The sequence below is a fragment of the Carassius auratus genome, chromosome 39, assembly GCF_003368295.1.
Source record: "Carassius auratus strain Wakin chromosome 39, ASM336829v1, whole genome shotgun sequence".
Classification (NCBI taxonomy): domain Eukaryota; kingdom Metazoa; phylum Chordata; class Actinopteri; order Cypriniformes; family Cyprinidae; genus Carassius; species Carassius auratus.
Genome location: NC_039281.1, coordinates 12,089,142 through 12,113,525, shown reverse-complemented (window position 1 = coordinate 12,113,525; position 24,384 = coordinate 12,089,142). Strand labels below are relative to the sequence as shown.

The 24,384-nt window shown below is 38.2% G+C and overlaps 4 protein-coding genes across 8 annotated transcripts; all 4 read right to left on the bottom strand.

Moving 5' to 3' along the window:
- Positions 1 to 208: 208 nt before the first annotated feature.
- cfl1 (cofilin 1) lies at positions 209 to 4,693 on the bottom strand. Its single transcript, XM_026225564.1, has 4 exons — positions 4,538 to 4,693; positions 1,631 to 1,929; positions 1,267 to 1,343; positions 209 to 1,178 (listed from the first exon to the last, which is right to left on the bottom strand). Exons 1-4 carry the CDS (start codon positions 4,538 to 4,540, stop codon positions 1,060 to 1,062), a joined length of 498 nt encoding a protein of 165 aa, XP_026081349.1. The 5' UTR covers positions 4,541 to 4,693; the 3' UTR covers positions 209 to 1,059.
- A 777-nt stretch (positions 4,694 to 5,470) lies between these two features.
- LOC113057941 (atlastin-3-like) lies at positions 5,471 to 13,655 on the bottom strand. 2 transcript variants are annotated; one of them, XM_026225563.1, is made up of 14 exons: positions 13,523 to 13,655; positions 12,254 to 12,516; positions 11,918 to 12,052; positions 10,875 to 10,979; positions 10,735 to 10,785; positions 9,733 to 9,789; positions 8,872 to 8,964; positions 8,634 to 8,772; positions 8,038 to 8,165; positions 7,896 to 7,952; positions 7,735 to 7,806; positions 7,276 to 7,467; positions 6,934 to 7,173; positions 5,471 to 6,846 (listed from the first exon to the last, which is right to left on the bottom strand). In XM_026225563.1, the coding sequence occupies exons 2-14, from the start codon at positions 12,455 to 12,457 to the stop codon at positions 6,778 to 6,780; spliced, it is 1,542 nt and encodes a 513-aa protein (XP_026081348.1). In that variant the 5' UTR covers positions 12,458 to 12,516; positions 13,523 to 13,655; the 3' UTR covers positions 5,471 to 6,777. The 2 variants fall into 2 exon arrangements, with proteins under 2 accessions (XP_026081348.1, XP_026081347.1); XM_026225562.1 differs by having other exon boundaries at positions 12,254 to 12,483; positions 13,523 to 13,652.
- A 618-nt stretch (positions 13,656 to 14,273) lies between these two features.
- On the bottom strand, positions 14,274 to 18,394 carry LOC113057938 (forkhead box protein N2-like). Of its 2 annotated transcripts, XM_026225558.1 has the most exons (5): positions 18,102 to 18,394; positions 16,942 to 17,543; positions 16,733 to 16,854; positions 16,536 to 16,591; positions 14,274 to 15,277 (listed from the first exon to the last, which is right to left on the bottom strand). In XM_026225558.1, exons 2-5 carry the CDS (start codon positions 17,494 to 17,496, stop codon positions 14,985 to 14,987), a joined length of 1,026 nt encoding a protein of 341 aa, XP_026081343.1. In that variant the 5' UTR covers positions 17,497 to 17,543; positions 18,102 to 18,394; the 3' UTR covers positions 14,274 to 14,984. The 2 variants fall into 2 exon arrangements, with proteins under 2 accessions (XP_026081343.1, XP_026081342.1); XM_026225557.1 differs by lacking the exon at positions 18,102 to 18,394 and having other exon boundaries at positions 16,942 to 17,628.
- Positions 18,395 to 18,538: 144 nt separating this feature from the next.
- LOC113057939 (protein YIF1A-like) lies at positions 18,539 to 23,044 on the bottom strand. 3 transcript variants are annotated; one of them, XM_026225559.1, is made up of 9 exons: positions 22,892 to 23,044; positions 22,553 to 22,591; positions 21,910 to 22,151; positions 20,869 to 20,973; positions 20,471 to 20,549; positions 19,855 to 19,912; positions 19,439 to 19,594; positions 19,231 to 19,324; positions 18,539 to 19,149 (listed from the first exon to the last, which is right to left on the bottom strand). In XM_026225559.1, exons 2-9 carry the CDS (start codon positions 22,581 to 22,583, stop codon positions 18,991 to 18,993), a joined length of 924 nt encoding a protein of 307 aa, XP_026081344.1. In that variant the 5' UTR covers positions 22,584 to 22,591; positions 22,892 to 23,044; the 3' UTR covers positions 18,539 to 18,990. The 3 variants fall into 3 exon arrangements, with proteins under 3 accessions (XP_026081344.1, XP_026081346.1, XP_026081345.1); XM_026225561.1 differs by having other exon boundaries at positions 22,553 to 22,588; positions 22,892 to 22,997; XM_026225560.1 differs by lacking the exon at positions 22,892 to 23,044 and adding an exon at positions 22,777 to 22,883.
- Positions 23,045 to 24,384: the final 1,340 nt, after the last annotated feature.

Genomic DNA, 24,384 nt, shown 5'->3' with positions numbered 1-24,384 from the left:
TGCTGAACACTGATAAAACAGCAAGAGATGCAGAATATCCACATACACAAATATAAGCAAATACCTATAAACCAATATAAAAGATCAATGTGTATTCTAAGATTAAGAGCAAATTAGATTCACCTTGGAGCAAAACAAAAAAAGAAGACTGCCCTCACACAGAGGATTTGCCAAATGTGAAGAAACAAACCAGTTGTAACACAGCGGAGTTGTTTAGTGCTTTTTTATTAGAGATAAGGAGACGATACAAAACATCCACTGACCAATATCCATCAAAGCTCTGTACACAGGCTAACCAAATATATCGCTCCATCTAAACTTAATACGTGTCCATCAATCCACTCAATCCAATTCAACAACAGACCGCTCACCCACTAGAGGTCCCAGATTTGACAGGTACAAGGAATGTGTACAATTTCTTGACACCAGTGCCATAGTTTTGAATAACATTTGGAAATATTTAAATCAGATGGAATCATTAAATCATTAAAATGAATTGTGAGCTCAAAATAAAACAAAAGAGGGAAGGGGGAAGAGTAAATTGGTGTTCCCAGAATGGTCCGATTACGTTGTGTGATTTTTAACTACACCTAGTCTTCATCCTCTACACCCAACACACATACTTAGAAAAAAAACTTAACTAGACTTTTGGCCCAAAAAAACAAAACTTGAATCTTAAGAACTAGTAGTATGTTGTATAGCTGAATTGTAACGGCTGCTGTCTCAGTCTTTCCTTTCAACAATCTAATGGAACCCAGAAAGAACGAAAACCTGCCAGTACACATTTACAGTTATATTACTTTGTTTTTATAATCATCATCCTTGGTTTTTGTCTTTTAAGATCTTTTTTTTTTCTTATGTTTTTGTTCTTGATCATTGTATGTGTGAATTGGAATGACAGCCTACAGCTTTCTTCATGTGTGGAGTTTGGAAACTGTCGCTTTCGCCCAACCCTCCCCACCCGCATTAATCCACCCCGCGGCCCACAGTCGTGCTGGCCCTCCTGTCCCCCCCCACCCCATGTCGGAATGAACAGCTAACCCCTGAAATGCGTCAGCCTCAATCGTTCAGAGGCTTGCCCTCGAGAGTGACCACTGACGCTCCCCCGAGCTTCTCGGCAAGGGTCTTTCGGTCCTTGATATCTTCTAAACCGTTCACTTGCCACTCGTGCTTGATACCTGCGAAACAAGACAAAAATGTTACAATTACAGGTTTATAAATGCTACATTGATTTCAAGTTAACACATACATTTATGCATGCATTACCTGTGAACTTCTTCTTGATGGCATCCTTGGAGCTGGCGTAAATCATCTTGCTTTTGAGTGGGGCATTTTCCGGGGCCCTATGTAATACAACAGAAGATCAGTTCACGTGTTTCATGCAAGCATTTGACAAGTCTATATCAGTGGCCCCAATACTGTTCCTGGAGATTTATCTTCCACCAAAGTTGATCTTCAATTCCTCTCAAACGCACCTGAACCAGCTAACAAAGACATTCAGGAACACTTGATAGATAAAGACAGCTGTATCAGAACAGGGTTGGAACTCAAGTCTGCAGAAAGGCACTTCTCCAGGAACAGGAATTGGGAACTTGAACGAAGCACACATGCAGACGCTCCTAAGACTTACCAGAAAATGAAAACCAGGTCCTCTTTCTTGGTCTCCTTGGTCTCATATGTGGCATCATAGAGAGCGTAGCGACAGTCATTAGGAGGAAGCTTCTTGACAAACTTAAGGTAGGGATCTCCTTCATCTCCCTGCAGGATCTCACTGCCCTCCTCCATGATGATATGCTTCTTGTCATCGCTCAGGCAGAAGAGAACGGCCTTCTTCCTCTTGCTTTTCTCTTCCTCGTTGACATTAGCCTTGCGGACCTTCATGTCATTGAAGATCGTCAACACATTATCATCCACTGTAACTCCGGAGGCCTGCAAACACACACAGGATATAAAGTCAGATGGAGTGCACATTTATACAGAGACAAGTGAGATGAGCAACGGATGTGTGGGTGCAAAGTCAGAATGAGTGAACGTATGGGATTTTTAAACAAATAACGCTGTCTGTTCTAGCTAAACCGGCTGCCCTTTTGACAAAACTGGATGGGGTTATACCTGTACCTTGCTCGACTGAATCCAATCTTCTCTATGTGAGATATCAGAGAGTACTAAACAAAAAACCCTGACATAAGAGAAACAGGACAGCACCTCAAAAGGCAGTGAAATTGGAATCAATGCAAAATAACTTAAACATCATTCTGGGAGAGAACAAAAAACCTTGCATGGATTTTTTTTTTTATTTATTTATTTAAAAATACAAATTGTAAGTAAAAAAAAAGAAAAAAAAAAAAAAGAAGGGATTTGAACAAGGCACCATTCTTTCCCTGTCACGTGACACCTCAGATATGGTGTCTGATATGCTTGAACATTCGAACAGAGGGAAGGCTGGCCACTTCCTCATACGAGCTGACGTGATTAGTTCTGATTGTCTGATGAAGGAGCCTCAAATATTTATAAAATTATTCAATCGATGCTATAAGAGTCATGTCATATAAAGCCGGTGCACAGCTTTAGATTAACAAAACAATGATTCCTTTGTAAAAAATAAAATGGCCTCAGTCACACCAGTCCCATAAACCTTTCTCAGGTCCTCTGATTTCCATTAGAAACGTGGATCAGTGACTCATGCTGCATTGCCATAATCAGACATTCAATATCTCACTTTCTAGGATCCTACCGTGAGCAACCCCTTTAAAAAAAAAAAAAAAGAAAAAAGGCTAAAAACCTGAACCTTCAGTTCTCTAGTGCCGATCCAGCTTCTGAATAGCATATGAGGATATGTTAAAGCCCAGCGGTGGTATATGCTGAAATGGCCCACTTACAGGAAACACAAGTCTAAAGGGTGGAACCGGTTTTGCTTCAGGTGTGAATGAAAGGAATGGGTTAAGGTGTCTCATAAGGCAACACACTCACAAAAAAGGGGCACTAAAGGACCAAAAGAGGTTTCCCACACCTTTTGACCAATGAACTACCATGAGCTGTCCAGTCTTTGATCAATGGGATCCTCGTTTTGGGCTAAAAATACTTTTTACAAGGCAATGCACTTCAAAACCAATTCAGTTTAAAAATCACAGGATTTAAAGGGTAAATGCAGATTCTAGATCTTCTGCAAGAACACAAGGCATCCACACCCTCATCTATCATCTAGTGTAAAAAGATCAAAGTGCGAAATAAAGTCCAAAGTTTAAATACAAGGGCACTAATTCTGCTGGTAAATCATCCACGTTCACTGAGAAGTGAAACCCACAGTGAGCAATGAGCGAGCACTGTGATACAGGAAATGTGACGTATGGTGTCCTCCAATGAATGGTTTGCGTGTTAAAGAGAAAAGCTATTGTATAAGTCGCTCGGTCACATGCCTCAAAAAGAGATACTGACGTTGCATATTGGCCTTTCTGGTCGCAACGGAACCGGCATTTCCTTCAACCTACACGCGGCGTGAACACCCTTTCCCCTCGACAATCATGTTACGCGACGCTTCATCGACGTTACGTCCAACCAGGAAGAGTGTAACGTTAGTCGTGCGCACGCTGCCTGCTGATACGCAAATGCACAAATAACGGATTTATAACTCTGCTTCTTTCCACTCAGCTCAAATACTTTCGTAATATCTTGGCTTAAATCGAGTTGTAATCTACCTAACACACGTTCCCAGTTTTCTTTTTTTGGTCAAAGAAATAAACCAACACCATCTGTGCATCAAGAATTAGGGTGGGGCCACGAATGCGGTGTTCGTGCGCGTGTTCCAAATATCCGCAAAATTACTGCGTTCGAAAGACGTGGAGAGTTCTATAAACGCGCGAGGATTCGGCCTTAAAAATTATTAATCGACGTTTTTACACACGCCCGCAGTCCCTATGGTGCAGCAAATGCGAGCGATGGTTTTTTTTGACGGATGGCCGTGATCAGACAAAGGACCGAGTCGTGCAAGCGCTTCATCCGGCCGGTGAAAAACGCAGTTAAACACACACACGCGGTCATTGGTTTATTCACAGCCATTCCTAATTTTCTCGTGCGATGTGATCGTATATGGGGCGACGGGGCCTGTAGGTAGTGTGTGATGAAAAGCAGTGAGGCCTTTCCTGGGCCTGGACTCACGGAAATAAAGGAGACTGAGCGGGGAAATGGCGCCAGTTGTTTTTTGGGTCTCATTTTGTCAATCGCATCGCATCCGAATTAGCCGAAGGCCACAGACAATCAATCCACCGAGAACCGCGAGATTAATCGTACGATGTACGATTAATTAAACGTAATAATGTTCGTACATAAACTGCCACGAGAACCAACGAAAACCGGTTTGCGGTTTCCTTAAAATCCACGGCACTTTACATACCCTGCAGCTATTCGGCGGAAGAGTTAATTGGCAGATTTGATTCACAGATTATTTAATCCAATAAAGATCACAACCTAGTCATTAAACTCATCAAACACGTTAAAACTAGCAGTAAATTGTAATAATGTTATTTAAATGTAGACATACCATGGTTGTTTGTCTTTGCTAGTCGGCGTCTGGACAGGAATTGAATGAGCTGTGATGCAGTGCTTCGGTCTCGCACACTTGATACAACACTCGGGCGCGCCCTTTTGCACGTGGCCGCGCAGCTGACGGGAACGAGCGTCCATGTCACGCGCTTATTGGGGTATTGTGGGATCTGGAGTTCTGGGTTATGTACGAACGGAGTTGGGCATAGTCAAATATATTCACTGTTGTTGTTGTTGGTAGCACACGGGCACAAACGTATGGTCGTATATACATGATTATTCTTATTAAATAGCATTTTACAAATTCATAATTTAGATCTGTTCGGGAAATTTTTGTAATGGAGTTTTCTGCCCCATGGATGGTAACGTGACATGATGGAAGGTGCAGTTATACTGCTAAATTCTACACCGACACACATAAGAAACCCAAAGCAATATTCGTTAGCGGCTGCCAAGCCCGCTGCTGTCTGAGCCTAACCCTTTGTGTTTGTCTCTGCCCCTTTTTAAGGTTCGCTTAACTCGCTTCCAAATAAGGAAGCAAATGGTGACAGTCGTGAGCGCGCTTCAGCCAAAGCCGCGCACGTCAGGCGGCTCGAGACTCCGATCGCCATATAAGGAAACAAGGACATTTCATTTCTATAGGAAATATTCCCACAGCTCTCGCTAGAGGGAGCGGTGCACAGCAGAAAAAAACAACACGTTCCACTCACCAAATAGAACAAAATATATTTTTCTATATATGTAGTAAAATAAACGTTATGTGAATTAAAAATTCAATTTGCTCGCTTTTGTTTATTTGTAGACTCTTGCAAATGAAGTGACGTTCAAAACGAGGCCACGGTGCTCGCTGAAATGTTTTCTGTGTAAATCAATGCTGACACCTAGTGTACAAACGTGCATTCTTCTCTTCAATTGCATACAAACAAGGCCCTTCTGTGTAAGGCATGCTTATAGCTTTATTTTTTAGAGATATATAAAGTCTATGTATTGTAACAGTGAAAGTGATATACAGGGATAGAGAATGATCCCTGGTAGGTCAGTTGAGGCAGGTCCACTCGACTGAATAAATGACGGTAACACATTCAAAGCCCCAAGCTGAGGCACTGGAGGAATGCAACAGAGAAAAACGCCACAAATGCACATTTAAGACATGTCTTGGGAGACATATGCATATTTTCATTGTATTTAAAAACCTGAATAAAAAAAACATGCTTTCAGGTACTCTCATATGCCTGTAAACATTATTCTCCAGGTGTACTATTTCACCACCACATCATACATGAAATATGAGGAATGCCTTAAAAAAAAAAAACAATGGAAAGCCATAAGACGCAAGAGTGCTCAAACCACTCAAATAACAGAATCAAATCAGGCATTTACTAATATAATATGCAAATATGAACCTGATTACAGAATAGTACACAATGACTGAGCTTTCCTCAAAACACTGTTGAATAATTAGTATAAGCATTTCTATAAATACTCGAACTTTCAGTTCAACGTAATGACAGTTTCAGGATGGTTTTCAACACTGAACAACATGCCAGCAGTTAAGAAATGAACAGAACCAGTCCAGCACTTAAGAACATTGAGCTGGAATAATATATGTTTGAAACCCCGATTACAAAACCCAATACAAGTGAAACTGCTTACTGATAGAAATTCCCATGTAAATCATACATGGTTGTATACAAGATAGAAAGATGGAATGCATAGAAGGCCACAAATTGGTACAAAGATCATAGAATAAAGCTCTTGCAAAGGTCACGTAATATAGCGTAGTTACACTTTTAATACTAAACATCTTTAGCCTTAATGAAGTAAAGGCAGTTCATGTGCAAAGGTATTCCTGGCTAAAGAGAACAAACAGATAACATGTCTACAGAGTGCAATACAAGTGCAATCTAAGAGCTACAAGACCCTGACCTGCTATGGAGGATGTGTCTTTGGCTGTACTAGAATTAACAACTGTAAACTTATCAATGCAGCTCTATGGAGAGTTTAGCCCTTGTGTTAAATACATACCGGTCTCTGAAATACCAGCTGCTTGGCTTGTGATATTTGGTCTTATATTCATATTTGTGTTTATAAAAAAATTGCTTTAAGATATTCTGACAAAATCAGTCAACCTGAATTAGAAGTGCTATATTTGAAGATGTGCATTATTTGGTAACGTATTATAGGTCGCGTCCGTGCAGTTTTCATCTTGTTCTGGCATTTTTTGTTAAGACTGAGAAGCTATCGTGTCTTCTTCTGCTGTGCAGCCACCCGACTCTGGCTTCTTGTCTTGTTTAGCACATCTGTGGCCTGAAAAAAAAAAAAAAACGGTAAATTTTTTCATCTTCATTTAAAAAAATATACATTCATATATTTATTGAAATAATGTTTTTTTACCTGCTCTAGTATTACTCCAGCAGCCTGGTCTATGGCTGTGCCTACTTCTCTGTACTGGCCAGAGTACCGGATAAAGGCCCAGGTCAGCATAGCAATCATGGCCAGACCAACTACACAGTCACATGCAAAGGAAATAGTTTCCAGCCCAATGAAGACCAAAATTCCTGACAGCACATACAGGAAGCAGACCACCACAAACAGCACTGCAGGTGTCCGGAAAGCACTAAAAAGATTCTTGGACTGAAAAGACAGCAAGAGTACAAAAAAAATTATAAAACATGCTAGGTTTTGAAATATTTTTCCCACGTTCGTTTTATCGATTCTTTTTCACATTACTGTTACCTCGTTGTGTTTGCTAAAGGACTCCCACATCTCTTTTAGCTCTGCTTCCAACTGTTCCTGGTAACGGTTACAGAAGTCCCGGCCGCCCATCTTCTTCGTGCTGGAGAAGAGATGAAGGGCCTCCTGCAGGATAAACCGGTGCTTCTCCTCCAGCGAGTCAGGAGCCACATAAGGCAGATCTCCACCACACACCTAGCAGTGAGGGGGGATGTGTGAAAAAGAAATAAAAAGCTAATTATATAAAAGGTTATACGGATTTTAGGTTTGGCAACCACATACCAAAGCAAATGTAAAAAGCTTGCACAAAATGTGTATTAGTGACAATGTTGTGTCTCTCTCTTTTTATAACAAATTATTACTAATGCCTAAGTTTCATTCAGCAACTAGATTTTTAACCTGTTCTTCTTATTGTACAAATGATGAGTGTGTAACACATTCAATGTAAGTTAACATACTGACCTTCTCCATATTTTTGTAGTAATGGTCTTTAGCTGATGCTACAGCCGCAAGGTTATTGGCCTCTGCTGTAGCCTGAATGAGTCAAAACATTAATTCAACAACATGACATCTGTTGACAGGTCACAAATGAATACCATATATCAGTAAATCTGCATTGTTACCTCTAGCATGGATTTGGGGTGTGGAAGGTCTTCTCCCTGATATATCTTAATATATGCCTGACAGATTGGTGAAAAAAAGGTTTTTAAAATGCTGCTCAACAAAACAGAAATCAAGATGATCATAAGCCATGCGTGAGCTCACCTTGAAGTACTCCAGCAGGCCCCTGCAGGTCACCTTATTCCCATTGATCTCTTTTACAGCCAGCTCGTCAGTCTTCAGCAGATTGGGAATGAGTTCACACAACTGTTCCTTAAACTCTGGAGCCACATCTGAGAGAGGCACGAGTGATTGTTAGAGAGAGAGTTAGAACATGTTAACAAATAACAAGAATGGCTGCATAAAAAGAAAAACTGAAAAAGCAATATTAAAAAGAAAATGAGACCCACAATGAGGGATGCAAAGAGTAAGCAGAGAATTGACAAATATACACTACTGTACTATGATTTGGGGTCATTTTTTTAACTATATTTTCATCAAATAAATACAGCCTTGGTGAGCATACAGCAAAAGGCTTCTTCCAAAACATTAAAAACATCTTACCAACCCCAAATTTTCAGTTGTGCATGTGATCTTTTAATGAATGTGTACCAGCAGATTTAGGGATGGGCCCTTTGATCAAAATGCTTTTTGAAGTGAAATAAAAAAAGGATGAATCTTTGCTGGCACTATTAAATGGTCTGGTTTTTGTGCCCATCCCTAAGTAATAGGTGTATAAAAACATGAATGAAGTCTAATACCACACAGCTGTCCCGAGAAAGCAGGGCTGGTTGCCACCTTCAGGCCAGGGTGCGGTAAGAGAAAACAGGAAATGGAGGTGAAACAGGAGTGAATGTGCTCTCTCACTGTCTGAAGCTCCTCATGCTGAGTCTGCTTCACCTGAGCACCGCCACACGAACACACAAAAGAGAAATCACTACAGAAAGAAGCACACACGACTGAACATACCAAACATGAGTATCATTCTTAGTCACATACTCGCAGACGTTTGTCCAAGAAATCACTTCCTCCCTTAAACCCGTATTTGTACTCGTAGGGGAAACTCCAGTCTCTGACCAGGAACATAAGTGACTGCAGGAGAGAAAGGGTTAAACCCACATGAAGGAAATATGAAAGCATAAGCATTTTCTTCAACACACATGCAGTCTGATACTGAACTGTTTCGAGTTATATGTAAAAATCGGTCCTGAGCTCTCAGACAATGTTGTCTGTTCTTATTCTTGGTACAGATTTAAATACAATGGCTGTTCTTGCGAAATCGCTAGTCTGACAGCCGCTGTCATCTTTGGTTTGCTTAGTGGTGGACACTTGACTAAATGCACATACACTATTGGAGGAGAGCTGAACCGGATGATGACATCACTGAATCATTTATGAACTGACTTTAGCAGGAAAGGTGACTCTTTGTTATTGTACCATTTTCCGGTTTGACACTGTAATGCTGCTTTGACACGATCAGTATTGTATAAAGTACTTGACTTAAAATCACTGAAGCACATGATCCGAACCGTTGTGTGAAAAATACAATCACAGAAGATTTTGATCATGCTGATTTGTCTGCAGTGAAGTTCAGCTGACATCTTTTTTTATTCGGGCTAGTAAAATTAATTTTGGGCTAACAAAATCCAAAGAATTTGAAGAATCTGATGGTGACATGGTGTCACCATATTTCTTTTTAGGTCCTGAGGTTATCGTGCTCGTGAAGTTAAATGAATGGCAAGTAAACACCACAAATTTGAAATACAAATTTAAGCACAGTGGGCACGTGCCACTACAGGTACTAACATTTAAACGAACAGAGGAGACTACAATATCAGTATCAGCAAGGTGTGTTCATACCTGAAAGGGCTTTAGAAAGATTTCATCCATTGCCAGTCGGCCATACTCCGTAAACAGCTACACACACAAACAAAAGACAGAAGTCATTGAAAGTAATAATATGAATAAAACCACATTATTAAAAAAATGCATAATTGTGGGATACTGTACAGTCTAAAAACAGAGCTGCATCAATAAAAATACCTTGCTGTACACAATGCTTTCAGACAGCTTTGAGCTTTTCTTTTTGAAGAAAATGACATTTTCTATATGTACAAGCCACTACAAAAATGAATCTGATCAGATTCTAATTATACAGGCCTGCCTAAACAGCAACTAGTTAGACAACTCGCTGACTAGTCAAGTATGAAAATATGCAAATAAAAAATGGGGCAGTAAGAATTTTTAAATATATATATATTTGAAAGAAATTAATACTGTTGCTCAGCAAGGATGCATTAAAGTGACCAGTGACTGACAATAAATGCATTTATAATGATGCACGGTATATAAAGATTTCCATTTCATATTAATGCCACTCTTTTGAACATTCTATTCATTAAATAATCCTAAAAACAATATATCAAAGTTTCCACAAAAATATTAAGCAGCAGAACCATTTTGATTATAAAAAAAAATGGAATTGGAAAGTATCAAATCAGTATATTAGAATGATTCCTGAAGGATCATGTGACACTGAAGACTTCAGTAATGATGCTGAAAATTCAGCTTTGCATCACAGAAATCAAATTTCAAAGTACATTTTTTTAAGTCTATTAAAATACTGTGACTGTAATAATATATCACAATATTACTGACCCAAACGTGTGAACATTAGGGTACATTTACATCAGAATATTTTAAGCATGATAACTGCATTTTATAATTTTTTTCAAATCAAATTACATTAAGCCAATTATTTACCTGTGATCAGTTTTTCAGATCAAAACTGCAGGACAATCTCAAGATAAGTCAGTTCAGCTTGAGACTGCTGTATTCTTGCCTAGCTGTGATCTCACTAACCTGAAGTTGCTGTAGATCATCTTCCTGAATGTTCTGTGACAGGTTATAAATCTACAAAAAAAAAATATAGGAATTATGATACATTTCCAGTGTCCTTTCAACTAATTTCTGGCAAAATTGTTGAGATGCATTATAGAAACCTGGATAGAACTGGTCATGGTGCTGAGGGCAAAGATAGTGGCGCAATCCTTCACTGTGGACTGAGAATCAAACGCTCCCTGTGTGTCCATTAAAAGCACCGCAACCTACAGAGAAACACACAACACACTTTTTAGTACAATGGTTCTCCAGTCTCAAGACAGAAAGTAGTCTCGAGCTCAGACGTCATGCCCACAGACTGTTGACTGAATGACTGATGCATACGGCACACAAAACTGGAAACACTTCAGGAGTTTCGAAGGCGTCATCGTATTTTTGCATTACACATGATTTCCTTGGAGATGTTTTTGTCACGTTCTTTATCACTGACGCCAAACCCCCTCATGTTAGAAGAATCCCGTCGTATTTACAACTGTGATAATGAGCACTTATCAACTAAAAGCTGGATTTTTAAAAGTACATATGTGAAAAAGTTCACACCATAGAATCTTTAAAATACGTCCAAGAGATTTACACACGGTCTGTTAATGTGGGGACATTTCCACGCCCCTGAACATGACGCGGCACACCAATCTTGATTGGTTGCTTTATCGGTCAGTCATATGTCCTTTTGGGTTGTCCTTGCTATTCAAAGTGGCCAAGGTTCCCAAACCTTCTGTTGTCAGTCTGAAGATCTGGCTACGCCAAACTAGAGAGAAAGTGACCGGAAGTGACAGAAGTGATTCAGGAATCTGAAAAAGTGATTTGACGGTTTCTTTAAACACATTACGCCAGAATCACAGATGACAAAATCTTGACGGGAAGTGACAGAATTTCACCACAAACATATTATGAATCTGAAACCGGGGCTTGTGCAAGTGCAGACTGCTTACTGGACAAGAACCACCAGATAAGATATCAGACAGTAAAGTTCATAATGCAGCTGTAATAATACATTTCTGGGGAACTGAAACTGGCTAATAATAATCATTTAGGTCTTCATTCATTACTAAAAGAATGCAATTGTTCAAAAACCATAAAAAAGTGGAAGTAAAACCATTTACGAGTTTGATCAGTGAGCTGCCTGCTGATGGGTGCTTGTTACCTCACTTCCATCTGTCTTCTGCACAATGAAAACTTCACTCCATAGCTGGATGCCAGTGGTCTCTGGCTCTGAGCCTCCTCTCCAGGAGAATCCCGTCAGGGGCTCATTCTCCTGCCCAAGCCAGTCCTGATCATGCTGGAGAGGACAAAATAACAAGAGGTGAATGTATAGCATGTATAAATATGCCTGGTTTCCTGCTCAAGATCAGCGTACCACTTGGAAGCCATTTATAAATTAGAAAGTATCATCTTAAAACAGAGTAAATTTTGCATTCATTTAAAATGATGTGCTGCATTAAATGATCTAAATATTAAATGTATTTTTTTCCAATCTTACCTTTCTATACATGTAGCGGAGCATGAAATCCAAAAGGAAACTTTTCCCTTTTCGGAAAGCACCGGCGACAGACACGACCACCACATCCTTATCTCGAACCTCAGACTCCAGCAGAATTCGACTGAGTGCTTCTGTATCCAGGTCAAAGGAGTGATCCTCCTTGTTGACTGTCACGATCTGAACCGGTCCAGGATCGCCCCTCATGCTCTGTCCTTTATCACACGCTCACTCTGGGCAACAATAAAAATGTTTCAGCCTATTGGCTGCAATAAAAGAAGGACACACATTTATATTCGAGTGCATGTGACAGTTAGTTTTGACCTTTACATCTAGCTATCAGTATCAGCTTGGAAATATCAAAGACAGTGTGTTAAATCACATTTCTGGGAGGCATTATTGAGACAGTACTGGCCCTGTTGGCCAGCAGGACAGGGTTTGTTGGGAAATTGCGATGTGGCAAGTCAGTTAAAAGGTTCAAGCATGCTCTTTTTTTTTTACAGTGAGATTCGCTGGATTGAATGTGACTCATTGTTTCAGTCATTTGGACTGTTTTCACTCGTGGGCAAATGAGTACAATCAACACTGCTGTGGAAACATTTTAAGAAACAAAACTGAAGAGATCTGTATATGGTGGAAGGGTTTGTACAAAAATATGTGTACAAGTGAAACAACACACTCCGAGGAATAAAATAAACCGGTGGAACCAATCAAAAATCATGTGGAACAGACAAACCTGCTGAAAAATGTAAGGAATCCCTGGCTGTTTCTTATAAGTATATGTAATAATTACAGACACTTGCAGTAACGTTACTGCATGCTTTTGCATGCAGTACTTAGAAACGTGGCAGTTGCCACTAAGAAACGTCTGTCAAATATTATAAAAGAACATATGAACTTGACATGTCTACTATTAAAAGCATTCAGATTGTGTTCGGGTCTCAATTATAGTAAATATTAATGAGTAAATATGAAACATCAGTGCTCTCCTTGTTGGCCGAGTTCCAGATCCTTTATGTAATATTTTCCATTTATGAAGCAGAAGTTGTGTGATTGGTGGGATCTTAACAGATGCGTGTATATGATTACAATATAAATCAAACTTGCTGATATTAAACTAGCTAGTTACTATCGCCTCGTCCCAGCATTGATTAGTTCTAACCGAGAACATATTTGAGAAACGGACGACACAGCCAAAGTAAGCCATCTTAAAAGTGTCTTGAGTTGGTTTAGACGTTACCGACTTTAAAAGCAACCAATCATTTCCAGTACCTTTTCCTTCGTTGTTCACTGCAAAGCGTCCTCTGGCTCCGTTTAAGATTATGCACGTTTCAGTTTTAATAAACACAACTTTGTCCGTCAAAAAGCGTTCCACCGCGCGTGTTTCTGGGAAATGTAGTTTTGTGGGTAACGAATTCGAATATACTCGAACTCGTCAGTAGGCCACAAAAACTACAACATCCAAGAGAGCTCAGAGCAGACTGGCATGACAAGCGGGTTTTGTTTTTATGGTCCAATCAGAGGACGTAAATATATTGAGCGTATTGATTTATAAGCGTGAAAGAATATTTTAATCCTCAGTTTTAATATAAATTAAATATCTGATTACACTGTGCGCATATTTACACATGTTTTTACTTGGTAGGCTAATGTACTTAAAAACGTTATCTCATTCCAACATGGAAATAATACAAGCAATACTAACCCTATTTGCTCTTTCATATGTATGTTTTTGGCAAATTGTTAAATTAACTCAAATGGTCCATTAGGTAAGGTTGAGAGCAATGCTAATATTTAAAAAGATCACATACACAGAAGGTTTACCCACCCATACTACATCCTTTTAGTGATACTGTTTAGGTTGTCTTTTCATAAATTAAGCCATTAATACTTTAATAAGTTTATAGATCCATTCCCTAATGTCTTCTAGTTAAATCTGCAATCTACTAAGTGCTTGCTAATTATTAAAGGTTAAAAATATGTGATATCACAGGTTAAATCAGGCAATGATTTACCATTTACCATAACATTTTAGTACTTTATTGCTACATGAGTTACACATTAAGAAGATCAACCTGTTAAAACATAATAAACTAAAAAAATAAAATAAACACATCAATAGAGCAAAATAAGACTTGCATTTTACTACACAGAAAACTAATAGCTACAGAATGCAGTAGCATGACAATAATCAACAAGAAATCAGGATTAGATATTAATCTTTCCATGTTCCCAATCTAACAACTGGCAGTTTATATCAATAATACTTGAACATGTTCATAATTTTGAACAATTTCATACTGTAAAACTAAAATAAAAATCACATCAGAACTTTATCCCTCTGATCTGAATGTAAAAACACAACAAATCTTAGAGTAATCTTAATGGAAGGGACTTAAAAATGGTATGGAAGTGCATTAAATAGTAGCTTTCAACCATGTCAATAAACAATAAATATTTTGTTCTTTCTTTATGAAAGCATTTTGCAGATGCTTTAATACCTATTATACACTAATACCAAGGATACACTCACAGTGCTGTTGTCAGTCCCTGCAAATGTCTTCATTTCAAAATCACTAGATTATTTGGAATTGCTTATGTTGCACCTTTCATGAAAGTAAGTAAAGTTTTAGGCAGTTATAAAGTGCCAATAGTACATCAAGCCTAGAGTTCTCACAGTGGCCCCATCTCCCCATAAACACTCCTTGCTTGTACACAGCACACAGGCAAGCTGTCAGTGATTGCCTCCCGCGAGGTCAAGCAGTGATCCGGCAGCCTCCTGAGCCTCTGCATCAAGCTGCAGTATCTCAACCGACTCCAGGTCCAGCTCACTGTCTCCTGGAAGAACCAGGTACTGATACTGCTGATATTGATAATAGTGTAACTCAATGTAACCACTGTCTGCCAATGGATCTTTCTCCAAATCCTCGCCGGCAACCTCTGTCAGTTCCACAGACTCCAGGGGGACCAGCTCCTCATGATCTGGTGTCAAAGAGCACGGCAGGTTTGAAGACAGAAAATCTAGATCTGAGGTACAATGAAAAAGGAACAGTTAATGTGATGGAATTTAGAGGAGTGTACCATAACCTAAGTGTAAGAACGAGTCTGAATTTTGTCTGTCACTCTCTGTGACACTCTTCTGTTTGTAACTCATAGCTGCAAGTTGTCTTTCATTTACAGAAACACTAACAATTCCCAGTTTCTGTACTACTGTATTATTACTTATTAGTCAGTACTGTATGGTGACAAATCTTTGCAAATCAAGAGAGAAAACAATCTGTTATGTGAGACTTCTTGACTTAAGTGACCCTGTAGTAAAACAGCCTGGCCATTCTTTTCAACGTGGATATAGGTTGCTAGAGTAATGTTTGACTGTTACTAAGACAACAGATTCCAAACATACAGTGTCTGGAAAAAGTAGATAAAGGATAGCCAAAAAAAAAAAAAAGTGGAGGCAAGAGAGGCACCATATCACACACTATCATTTAAAAGATTGTGGTCTTTATGAATGAATACTGTCATTCAGCAAGGACACAAATTGATTAAAGGTGCTGTAAAGACATTTATAATGATATGATAAATTATACGATATAATGAAATGATAAACTTTCTCCTCATCAAAGAATCCTAATAACATGCATCACACCAGAACAACTATTTTCAACATTGATTATGTTTCTTAAGCAGCAAATCTGCATATTAGAATGATTTCTGAAGGATCATGTGACACTGAAGACTAGAGTAATTATGCTGAAAATTCAGCTTCACATCACAGGAATAAATTATTTTTTTTGTATATATTAGAATAGAAAATTATTCTAATAAGCTGTAATAATATTTCACAACATTACTGTTTTGTCTGTACATTTAATCAAATAAACTTAGCTTTGATGAGCATAAACTACTTTTGAATAGTAGTGTATATACTTCAACAATGTTTTTTTTTTTTTTTAACATTAGGAAAAAATGTTAGACTGAATGCAATGTAAGTCGCTTTGGATAAAAGCGTCTACTAAATGCATAAATTTAAACATGGATTAACATGTCTGTTTCATGCTGCTAGATTTAGTATTTATTTATAAATGTGCAGGATTTCTAGTATTCCAGGTGTTTTAGTCTGTTGTGTTTTATGTGTAATTGATTGTTTGTTGGTATGATGAGATGAGACCAGAGATCAATTTTCAGCCACGGCTGAACTCTCAACTAAATTTTAATTTTTTGTTGAAACATACTCATTACAGTAAGTGAAAAAAAAAAAAAAAACAGGTGTTCCGTTGTGGTTTACCTGAAATTTCCATGGTCTCACCCAAGGTGTTCTGCCCATCATCAGCCGCCTCCAACCTGTTCAGAATGGAGGTCAGATATGCATGTGTCAGTATCACAATGAAAGAGTAATTTGTTCCTCTGACGTTGTGCATGATACATCAGATAATTCAATATTAAGCCTTAAGAATGTGGTGTGTCATAAGAAAAAAGACTCACAAAACACGCTTATTCAGCAAGCTGCTGTTGGTACGATGACAATAATGTGTTTTTCTGAGAACTTCCAGAAGAGCTGGCCGATGTTCTGGACAAACACGCCATAATGAGCCTTTTCCGACAGACTGCAAAGCAAAGCAGAATATTTCATCAAACAACTAATCAATATAGACTAAGAGATCAGAGAGTTCAGACTTGGAAGTCTGACGCACTTGACTCTTGTCTCGATGTATTCGTTGGAAGCTCTTGCTCAAGGAAAGGTTGTGTCGGACCGAATTCCTCCATCCACCGGGAGCCTCTTTATAATAGGGGAAGTTGTCGACAATCCACTGATAAATACTTTTCACAGGGAGCCTCTTCTCGGGAGAATCTTCTATTGCCATAAAGATGAGACTGCTGAAAGAGTACGGGGGCTTGGCAGGGGAGGAAAGCAGCTGTTGGACAGGAATCGAGTCTAATGTCTGGGGCAGTGTGGTGATTTTGGTCAGTGGCTGCAGGGGCAACAGGTTCCCTCTTTGATGCAGCCAGCTGAGGCAGGTCAGGTCATCCTGGTCAGATACTGTGGAGGGATTGAGGCAGTGTGGCCCTCCAGACACCTGAGGGGCTGAGTATAGACAGGAGGCTGGGGTGGTTAGGGTGGAAGGGAGGGACACAAGCTGAACAGCGGCAGGCTGTGGACGAGAGGGGGATCGGGACAGAGCTTCTGAATCACTTTGGGGGGAATGTAGAGGAGAATGGGGTGGCAGTGCTTGTGTGTATTTCTCCATCTGTCTCACAGCAGCAAGATGCCGGATCCACACATTCACCCGTTGAACTGCAGAAACACAGAGTAATATTAATGCATCGTGCACATGTACACACATTCAAACGTCCTATTAAATGAAAAAAAAAAAAAAAAAAAAAAAAGCACACAGAGAAGCCGTTTTCATAAATAAACAAACAAATAGTTCTTAAACCCAGGAAGGAAGCTATAAAAGTCATTAACCTTCCATAGAAGGGTCATTTATTATTTCAATACTGACTGCACAAGCGAGTAAATGATTGAGCAAGGTAATCAACCGAGAAATAAACACCTTTCAAGAGGCGCTAAACAAACTTTTTAGAGAATTAAAATAAGTTAATACGTACACACACACACACACACATATATATATATGTATATATATATATATATATATATATATATATATAGAATAATCGATTTATATATCACATGACATGACAGACACAGAAAGCCAGGCCACATGGTCTATACACCTCAGGAAATGGCTCAAGCATATTAAGTTACTTTAAGAATAATTGCCCAAGCGTTCATGCTTGCGTGAAGCATTTATGTCAAGACAAAGGAGCAAAAGAAGAACGAAAAACCCACCTAAATAAGTAGAGATGAATTTAAAGCATCCAATTTCCGAGTCGGTTCTGTTGTAAGTTTAAAGTTTCTCTCAGTGTTCTGAAAAAGAAGCGGTTATGTCTCGCACTTTTCCGTTCCGTCTGCGTTCTTTTCTTTCCCACGTTTCCTTGGAAACCAGAAGGACGCTTTGCAGCCGGCGCGCCTCCTTAAAGAGGCACTCAGCGAAGTCTGGTGGAAATTTTATTTTGGGCCTTAATGTTGGCGACTGGTACTCATATTTGGTGTAAAACCTACTTATAAACGATTGCAGGGTTTTGCCCTAGTGTTTACAGCACCTGAACTCATATAACGTCATAACACACGTCTATTGCGCCTAATCGATCACTTCTTATTGCTTGTAGTCTCTCTATCAGATATTTTAATTGACAAGATGAGAACATATTTACACACCTTAAAAGTCTAATTTATGTGATTTATTTTGCTGTAAAGAAGAAAACACAGCTGTTCATGCACAAAAAAGAAGGACACTTGAGTTGATCATGTGTTCACCAATTGCACATCACACAAGAATCACAGCACAGGGCAGATAAATCAGAAAGCCTCTTAAAATTAGGTCTGGATTTTGTGACACTAAAGCAGCAGGGAGAAGACACAAGAGCAGTCAAACTGTTATTTTCCCATTTTCAACAACAGAAAAACAATTCTGTAAAAATATTAAATTATATTTCCAACAACTAATGTGCAGAAGACAATGCTGATGGAGCCAATGTTGAAGATCAGACCACATAAATCCTTTGTGGATAAAAGCACAATCATGGTAATCCACTGTTGTCTCAAACAATGCCAAAAATGAAGCCATCCCAGTCCAGCATTGTCATTTTAAAGTTCCTTCATAATTTAATACTGTCGGTCATCTGACCAAATGAGCAGTGAGCCAGTAAATGATTATTGGCTGAAAGACAGCTGATACCAGGGTTATGTACATGCGAATTTGGGGTTTGGCACTCGCTCTTACACCCATGGAGTCTGCTGAGAATGAAGACAGGATCTTCATTTTTAGAGAACGAACCTGAAAAAATGTTTTTTAAGAAATTAATTGGAGAAATGTATTGAAAAAAACGTAGAAACGTACAAAACTTACGAAACTCACAATAAAAAACATGAGGGCACAAGAAGACCAAGCAAGAGCAACGAAGTAACCATCAGTGCCAAAGAGCAGTCCACACAACACTGTGAAAATCATGCTGAGAAAAAAACAAAACAAAAAAAAAACATCTTCAATGCAATACAAAACATGATTCACTTACAAATCTTTCACAGGTGTGTAAAATACATTAGAACATCCAATCGAAACATACCCCACATATTTGTATCCACTGTAAGCAACAAGGTCAAACGTTGAGAGGTCTGTGTGAACTGTGAGCAAGTAAAGACTGAGCAACATGACAAGAACTTCAATGAGGATCCAAACCAGAGCTGTGCTTGCACACAAACCCAGAACCTCTGGACTGAACCTGAACGTGTAGAGAAAACATAAAAACGATTAATCATATAACATGTCTCATTTACAAAATTGTCAAAAAGATTACTTGAACGTGGCAGTGCTGAAGGTACTGTTATGAATTCCATTTAGTAGGGTCAACATCAGGGTTATTGAACGATAGGCTAGTTAACTAATAGATTATTTATTAAATGCATTTTTATATGAATCCCTCAGGATGTCCAAGCATGTCCATATCAGTACATTTCTCCAATAAAACCCACTATAACTCACCGTTTCTGGATTCCTAAAGCCACACCAGCCAGTAAAATGTAGGTGATAAAAGCCATTGCTAGATGAAAACAAAAGAAAAGTTTGATGATCAAGTGCAAACAATGCAACATCTCTATAAATTCACAGATACATGGTTTCTGATTTTACTACATGGCAAACACATTGTAAGCATAGTACTGTTGCTCATACTTAATATGCATTCTTGCATTAAATTCTGGTCCTCAAGGGATCAATAGAGTGTCCTTCAAATATCTGTACCATTAGGATGAGTTATTTTTCAGGTAGCTAGCTATAAACATGTTTATAAAATCTAACTTGCTCAGCAAGATTCTCTTTAACGGAAACTCTGCCATGACCTGAAATGTGACCTGACTAACCTGAAAGTAACCTGAAAGAAAACACTGGCTATAGGAGAAGAGAGTTTATGGAAAAGTGGCAGTTGTGGCAACAAAAGGGCACAAAATTGAGCTTGAGTTTGCATTCACATAATATTTACTTAATGTTGGTTTGGGGCATTACAAAACTCTCTAAAACTACTAAAGTTTTTTAATATTTAATGTTATAAATACAGCACAACGATTTATCGGGTTGCTCAGAATAAATACAAATGAATTACTGGGTATGTAGAGATCTGGAGCATTGACATCATGGCGTGGTATTAGAGGAGTGTCTCTGTGGTAACGTACTTCCCAGTCCTGATGATATTATAGTATACATAAAGAAAAAAAAGTTTATATTGAACCTGTTCAAAGAAGTGCAAGACACACCTTTTCATTTGACAATAAATTAGGCTTTCTGAATGCACCTGGGTGATGGAAGACAAGGCTGACAATTTATTTATAATAAATTGACAAGATATTAAAACAGTTTAAAATAACTTTTAATGCTTTACTTATTGCATTTTATATCCAATAATATTTAGAATAAAAAATGTCCAATAAAGAAGCAATTCTAATTAAAAATGAGAAAATGTTAACAAACATTAAATTATCTCTTAGGGATTTAATATTTTACCTGATGTGTGTATGGGAACATGAGAAGCAACAGTTTCTTCATAACATATTTGGTATCGACTGCAAAGAAATACTTCAGTTTGTTTACTGACATGAATCGGTTGATCTGCCAGAGATTAAAGGTGAGAGAAAAATAAAATCAATGACACAATAAATATTCAGGCCTTACAAAATTTCAAAATCCCTGGTAGCCCTTCAGTCTGGCACTCTTCATACATACATATACATATATATATATATACGGTATATAAAATTGGACTCCAAACACAAATATCAAGGAAGAAATTTTAATTCAATATAAACGGTGATTTTTTTATTTTAGGAGGTGCACAAATAAAATTAGCACTGTATGAGTGGAGTTGGGCAGTGTCTATTGTACAATAATAAATCGTAAAATTACATGTGCAGTTCAGGTACAGGTTTTCACAAAAACATGAAAATCTTATAAAATGATAAACTTACAAAAAAACATTTGCAAGAAAAGGAATGAGTCAAATCTATAAATGATTATATTAATTTACATTTACATTTAGTAGACGCTTTTATCCAAAGTGAGGACAGTGGAAGCAATCAAAGACAACAAGAGAGCAATGATATATAAGTGCTATAACAAGTCTCAGTTAGTTTAAACGCAGTACACGTAGCAAGGGTTATTAAATAATAAATATAAAGAAAAGAGATAGAATAGAAAAAGAATAAAGCAAGCTAAAGTTCAAGGTCTTTTTTTTATAATTGTATAATAAATAAAAAGAAAATATATAGAATACAAAAAGATTAGAAAGGTAGTTAGTTTTTTTTTATTTTATAAATGTCACATTTACAGCATGTTTGTTGCGTAAAAACATAGGCCGATTTTGCACTGGTCTGACAAAATCAGCCGAAGGTCTTATAGAAAATGATAATTAATTATCTGCTACTAGTTAGTGCTTAGTAATGGTAGAAATATAGAGGTTTCCCCAGTAACGGCTGTACACAAAGCAGCACTGCACTTGATTAATAAAATAACATACCAAGTTAACTTAAGTTAAACATGGCATCTCACCTCTTTGTTTACAATATCCTTGCCTTGATTGGCAAGTGATGAGCCATACATCATGGCAGCACTGGCCACTGGATCAGCAAAGAGACTGCCCGCTCCAGGATCTTGACCTCCTGCCGATGCATCAGCCATATCATATCCCGAACTATAGTAGTTCTGGTTGTTCATGGGTGGGGGCCCCGAACTGGTGTCATCAAAAAGAAGCGGACCCCCAATGGGTGGAGATGCTCTGGCTCTGGGCTTTGCTGCATTGAGAGAGAGAGAGAGAGAGAGAGAGAGAGAGAGAAAATTACTGATAAAGCGACATCACGTTTAGAGAATCCTCACATATAATATATGGCTGTTTATCCATCAACAAAACTAGGTTCGTAACACTTTTTTTTTCAGTTTCATTATTCAGCTATGACCTGTGATATTAAAGTAACTAATAAACATGTGATGTGGCAAAGGGTTCACACAGCACGTCATCAAGCGAAGATATTTAATTAGGTAGGTCTAATCAGTTACTTTACAATCTGCAATGTACTGTAGTGGCAAACTGTACGTGATGTAATCACATTAGGCTTTGCTGATTTTAAAGTACAGTATGTTGTTGTCTACGTATCTCAAAGAACAACAATCTTTTCCAAAGTCCTTTCATACGTACTTGCCCGGTATCCATGCTGTTGGAAATCCATCTTCTCTGCTGTTTTGAATTCCAAAAACAATTTGATTAGCTTCACCAACAAAGCAATCTGCAATCCAACTGTTAAAGTGATCTGATGTCAGCATCAGACCACTAATAATATAACGTTACTAGCTTGCTATGTAACGTTAGCTAATCTGAAAAATGTCTAACAAAACATGTCAGATTAATTTTAAATGCAGTACCAGAATTATAACAAAAACGCTTATTTTGATGCGGATACAAACGATCGGTAGTCACTTATAATTTCATTTTTAAATATTGTTTTCTAAATAAATTCCCGTGTTAGCTTATACTCACAGGTACGCGTGTACAGTCTATGATACGCCTTCACCCTTACACCCGCCTCACCTGGCTTCTCATTGGCTGATAAGAAATGTGCCTGCGTGGCAGAGATGAAAAACCTCACAATTTCATTGGTTAAAATGACGGTTTCGTAGCTGAAGTTATTTCATGCTGATTGGCTGTAAGCAAGGCAATCAAAACAAAGTGGCGTTGCGTAGTACTAGTAGGCAACATAGACAGGGTAGGCAAACTAAAGGAAAAAACATAAAACAGTGGCGAATATTAAGTTTCGCTGGTAATTCAAGGAGCATTCATTCCATTTCGGAATTCCCGTAATTGCGAGATTCTAACTCATAAAAAGCGTTCACGTCCTCTTAGAACTCGTAATTACAACTTGTGAACTGGGAGTTTTCTGAGAGCTACGACTTACCACGTGAGCACCTCTGTTTAGGCGTTGATAGCGTTGCCATGGAAAAGCATAATTACGGGCCTCGAGGACATGAGCAGTTCCTAGTAGAACGTCACTTGCTATCATGACACACACACACACACACACACACACATATATATATATATATATATATATATATATATATATGTATGTATGTATGTATGTATGTATGTATATATATATATATATATTTTACATTTACATTTATTTCGAAAAAAGACTGCATCACTGCCACATAAATCAAATCAAATAAATGAGCCACTGTTTTGTCCAGTCATGAAGTTAAGACACCCCAGCATATTCATTGTAATTTGCCAAACAGTTAATTAGATAAATGTATGATCATTTGTTGCATTCCTTTGTTAAGACGATGCAGAATTTATTCAATTATATCTATCATGTCACAGTTGTCTATTACTGTGAGAATAATCATTTAAATAAAAGCATATCGTAATCTGTAATAATTACACCTTTTTACACCTAAGTGTGTTAAGTGTGTGAGAAATTATAAGCTATTATGTGGAAAATTATTTGTTATAGCGCAGAAGTTCTAACATTTTTGTGTAAATGACAGAATAGCAACATTTGGTTGAAAACGTGAAATAACTGGTAGTGGGGAGTGCCATTAATTTCTTAGTGTCCAGAACATCAACATAGCCTACGTAAATTGTTTGCATCAGTACCAAGCCTTGGGTAACAGCACATCCTATCTGGGTAAGATGCACCTTGCCTGCATGTCCAGGCATGCTGTCTAGACTTGGAAAGGGGAGTGTCAACACAGCATTCCATTCTGCTTAGGTCATAATTCACCCAGTGATGCACTCACACTCTGGTTACAACCAGATCTCGCCAGAAGAAATCTGATATATAGTACCACAATATAATTAAATAAAAAAAGATAACACCACATTATGATATAAAAATAAGAAAAAAAAGAAAGGGTGGGCTGGGCTCATTAATCAGTCAAAACAGGACAAAGGAAACAATGACATCATTCCAAAGCAAGTCAATTATTCCTCAAACATGAAATGGGAAAGATATCATTTAGATAAGATAT

Bases quoted from the DNA above. Each gene is read 5' to 3' on its own strand.
- LOC113057939 (XM_026225559.1), bottom strand. From the start codon at position 22,583: ATGGATTTCCAACAGCATGGATACCGGGCAA. The intron at 22,152-22,552 runs GTACGTATGAAA...CTCTCAATGCAG, and splicing joins ACAGCATGGATACCGGGCAA to CAAAGCCCAGAGCCAGAGCA. The intron at 20,550-20,868 runs GTAAAATATTAA...TAATATCATCAG, and splicing joins TGTTCCCATACACACATCAG to GACTGGGAAGTACGTTACCA.
- LOC113057938 (XM_026225557.1), bottom strand. From the start codon at position 17,592: ATGTGTGTACATGTGCACGATGCATTAATATTACTCTGTGTTTCTGCA. The intron at 16,592-16,732 runs GTGAGTCTTTTT...CATTCTGAACAG, and splicing joins TTGCTGAATAAGCGTGTTTT to GTTGGAGGCGGCTGATGATG. The intron at 15,278-16,535 runs GTAAACCACAAC...ATTGTACCTCAG, and splicing joins TGAGACCATGGAAATTTCAG to ATCTAGATTTTCTGTCTTCA.
- cfl1 (XM_026225564.1), bottom strand. The intron at 1,344-1,630 runs GTAAGTCTTAGG...TGTATTACATAG, and splicing joins GACCTGGTTTTCATTTTCTG to GGCCCCGGAAAATGCCCCAC. The intron at 1,179-1,266 runs GTAATGCATGCA...CTTGTTTCGCAG, and splicing joins CATCAAGAAGAAGTTCACAG to GTATCAAGCACGAGTGGCAA.
- LOC113057941 (XM_026225563.1), bottom strand. From the start codon at position 12,457: ATGAGGGGCGATCCTGGACCGGTTCAGATCGTGACAGTCAACAAGGAG. The intron at 8,965-9,732 runs GTATGAACACAC...TCTCTCCTGCAG, and splicing joins TCTTTCTAAAGCCCTTTCAG to TCACTTATGTTCCTGGTCAG. The intron at 7,807-7,895 runs GTAACAATGCAG...TGACTCATTCAG, and splicing joins ACCCCAAATCCATGCTAGAG to GCTACAGCAGAGGCCAATAA.